The sequence below is a fragment of the Bidens hawaiensis genome, unplaced genomic scaffold (assembly GCF_021521415.1).
Source record: "Bidens hawaiensis isolate Kalapana, Puna unplaced genomic scaffold, B.hawaiensis_p1.1 tig00013250_1, whole genome shotgun sequence".
NCBI classification, from domain to species: domain Eukaryota; kingdom Viridiplantae; phylum Streptophyta; class Magnoliopsida; order Asterales; family Asteraceae; genus Bidens; species Bidens hawaiensis.
The window spans coordinates 235,998-239,543 of record NW_027492120.1 but is presented as its reverse complement, the minus strand read 5'-3'; the positions used below and the strand labels follow the sequence as shown (position 1 = coordinate 239,543).

The 3,546-nt window shown below is 35.2% G+C and overlaps 1 protein-coding gene across 1 annotated transcript; it reads right to left on the bottom strand.

Annotated features, from left to right (window-relative positions):
* Window positions 1-314: 314 nt before the first annotated feature.
* On the bottom strand, window positions 315-2,533 carry LOC143543683 (superoxide dismutase [Cu-Zn]-like). Its single transcript, XM_077035950.1, has 7 exons — window positions 2,470-2,533; window positions 1,851-1,939; window positions 1,680-1,784; window positions 1,470-1,565; window positions 801-832; window positions 643-718; window positions 315-568 (listed from the first exon to the last, which is right to left on the bottom strand). Exons 2-7 carry the CDS (start codon window positions 1,924-1,926, stop codon window positions 498-500), a joined length of 456 nt encoding a protein of 151 aa, XP_076892065.1. The 5' UTR covers window positions 1,927-1,939; window positions 2,470-2,533; the 3' UTR covers window positions 315-497.
* Between the last annotated feature and the right edge of the window lie 1,013 nt (window positions 2,534-3,546).

Sequence of the window (3,546 nt, the reverse complement as noted above, 5' to 3'; positions counted from 1 at the left end):
ACTATATAATCTATTATGTGTAACCAAAATAAGTCACTATAGCAATCTATGCATCAGCTACAGGTAACCTGCACAAGACTCACTTTGACTAGAAAATGCGTCTATCAAATCACATCGCGCATCATGCACTTTTGAGCATATCATCCTAGCATCATAGCACCACGACGCATCGTGCACATTATGCACTACTGATGTGAACATTTTAAAAGCAAGATGTATACACACGTGTGCATACACGTGAATGTGCATATCTGTTCACATACCGTAATGAGATATGAAGATTAGTATGTATGTATGCCAGCCACTTTGGTGAATACCTAATAAAAGCCTAAATTCAAACAAACATGCAAACCACTTGTCCAAAAATAAGTGTTCATATCAATAGCCAAGCATAGCTTAGTCTGAATATACACACTCAAAATATTATCAAGTAGCATAGAGTACTTTTATTGACGGACATAAACCACACCTTCACTTTGACATGATCAAGATCAACCCTACAATCCAATGATTCCGCATGCAACTCTTCCGCCAGCATTTCCAGTGCTTTTGCTAAGCTCATGCCCTCCTGAAAAATAATAAATATGACAAAACGTCACATTTAAAAACTAAAACATTGAACACTAAAAAGCCTGAAGTTACCCTTTCCAAGATCATCAGGGTCAGCATGGACAACAACGGCTCTTCCAATGATGGATTGAGCTCCAATCAATGGAATCTACATTAGCACATACGTGTTAATTTTGCACGCTTAAACATGTATTAAATGTTACTTACAAGAAAACATGAAAGGAACCAACCTGCTTATCAACAATGGTGAACTTTGCAGTACCTGAGTTGATGAGAATTGCAAGACAAGTTAGTATTAGATTTTCTAAAAACGCATGTTGCAGAACTCACAACATTCTCATTTTCAATTCATAGTTTTTGAAAGCTTAAAAGTGTATGACCAAGTATTTTTATATCTACAAGGTCCCTGACTAAACTGGGAATAAAGAGAGATTTAAAAAAATAGAGCCATAACTTGCCTCCTGATTTTGAAAATGAAATAAAGCAAATGGACCCCGTAAAGGTCAAGCAAAAGGGGGTATTTTCATTATCCCCATGAATTCTTGCTAAATATCATATTTATCCAATCAAAACAATTGATATCACATATACCCATTTCAAATACTTAAAAATCTGTATTTACGCCATAAACATTTGATTTAAACATAATTTATAATATGACCATTATATCCTTCTCGTTTTTCCTTACACTCCAAACACTGATCCTATTGCAAGTTTCAAAAGAAGGATATGATATAAATGATCAAATTAAAAATGCTTATATTTAATATCATGACTTTTATGTTGGGTAAATATGATATTATACCATGTTCTGTGAAGGACATACAAAATTATCTTGAGCATGTAAAAACTTGAATGAAAACATAACAAACAAACTGATCTTGAAATATGAAGTATACCATCTTCGCCAACTGTGACATTGCCAAGATCACCAGCATGGCGAGTCTCGTCTTCAGGGGCACCATGCTCCTTTCCATGAGGATTGTAGTGAGGACCTACCGTCAAACAATAAAGGTTTAAATGTTTTATATTTACAAATCAACATTATGCACACACCATTTCACTTTTAAAGATTTTTGTGACACACACACACACACACACACACGTACCAGTTGACATGCATCCATTGGTTGTGTCACCAAGTGCATGAACATGGAACCCATGAAGTCCAGGCTTAAGGCCAGAAAGGTCACCAGTAACAGTTGTAGGAGCACCTGCAACATCAATAAAATAAGAAAAACAGAGAACTAATGCGTTCATCAAAAGTTCAAAATACCTACCTTCTGCTTCTTGAGTGAAGAAAATGGTGCCACTAACACCCACACTGCTGCTAAGAACTGCAACTGCCTTCACCATTTTTGTATGTGATCTATACCATTGATGCATTAAATAAGCAAATGTTATCAATAAACTGTATAAAAATATAATATATGAGCAAATCCCCCTGTTCATTAGCCTGTTTTTAGAGTAGAGACATAACGTAGTCATCCTCATATATTTGATCCTTATTCGTATATCAAAAGGCACGTTTTCTTTCTAACTTATATGCTTGGGCAATTCAACTAATAAGCTTTATCTTGACAGTTTCAGTTATAACCGATTTTATCCAGATCTAAGTGACAAACTTGGAGTAAGTGATTTCGATCGGAAAGTGGTGCATGCATTCATCTATGGACGAAAATGTGAAATCAGTCAAAGTTCAAACACAGCTGAGACATCAGATCCGTCATATTCGATGATTATTATTAAAACTAAAAAGCATGAACATCAAGCTGATTAAAAAAAAAATTCATCAGAGATCCAGGTCAAATCGATTGCATGAACATCAAGTGAAAATCAAATTCGATGGAATGGGATGAATACACAAACACCAATCAAGAAATGAATCGATGATCTTACCTCAGAACACCCCTGGCTGCTGTGAGTAAGGAGTATATGGTTCGGGGAGGAGATAGGGTACGGCGATTATATATATATTATAACTATAACATTATATAGATACAGCAGCGGGTCACCATTTACTTGCACACTCTACCACCTACCTCTCAGGACATGCGCCCTCTGCGCGAGTACGCCTACGTGTCTAAATATTATTGGTTCGTAGTGAGTACGCAGCTATGTGGAGTTTGATTGGGCCTAGCAGGCCTGGTGCAACAAAGCCCATCCATGTTGAAAACACATGAAATTGGCGTTGGCGTTTGGTATCGGAATTTTATTTTATTTTATTTTTTATTATTGTTATTATTATATATTATAAACTAGGTTAGGTACCCGTGTAATAAATTATATTATAAAAAAGTCAATGAATCTAAATATGCACTTAAAACATCTAATAAAATACAATGAAGACAAATAGAATTACATGACAAAATTCTCTAAAAATCTCTTTATATACAACGTTGGTAGTCTTTTTTTTAAACTTGACCATATTCATAAAAAATGAGTACTTTGAGTCCTCTTGTTTTAACTCTAGACAGCGCAACATATAACTGGCCATGGGCGAAAACTGGTTGTCTAAGAAATAAGCCAACCCTAGAAAGTGATTGGCTTTGGCTTTTATTGATTGTCATTGCAAAACAAATAGCAACCGGAACTGTCTCCTTTGAAATCTGAATGAAATTTTTTTATCTGTTGGTATAAGATTTGTTCTTGAAATATAAGTGCGGTCACCAATATTGGTTCCAGATATGACAACTTCAATAACACGATTATAAAGTCTTTTTACCTGTAGTCTTGTTCCATTACATAAACCATTTATTTTGGTAAACATTTCTAAGTAGCATGATCGGTACTCCAACTTTTAGAGAGTACTCCAACTTGTGATTTCACATTCCAGAGAGTACGTATTTTCTTGAAGCGTGTCACGAACATTTTCATCTCGACATATACTATCAGAGCTAAGGTATTCTTTCTCTTCTCCTGGAAACATGGATAACAAACAATCATTAACTTCCTCAATGACCCATTTGTTGGTGA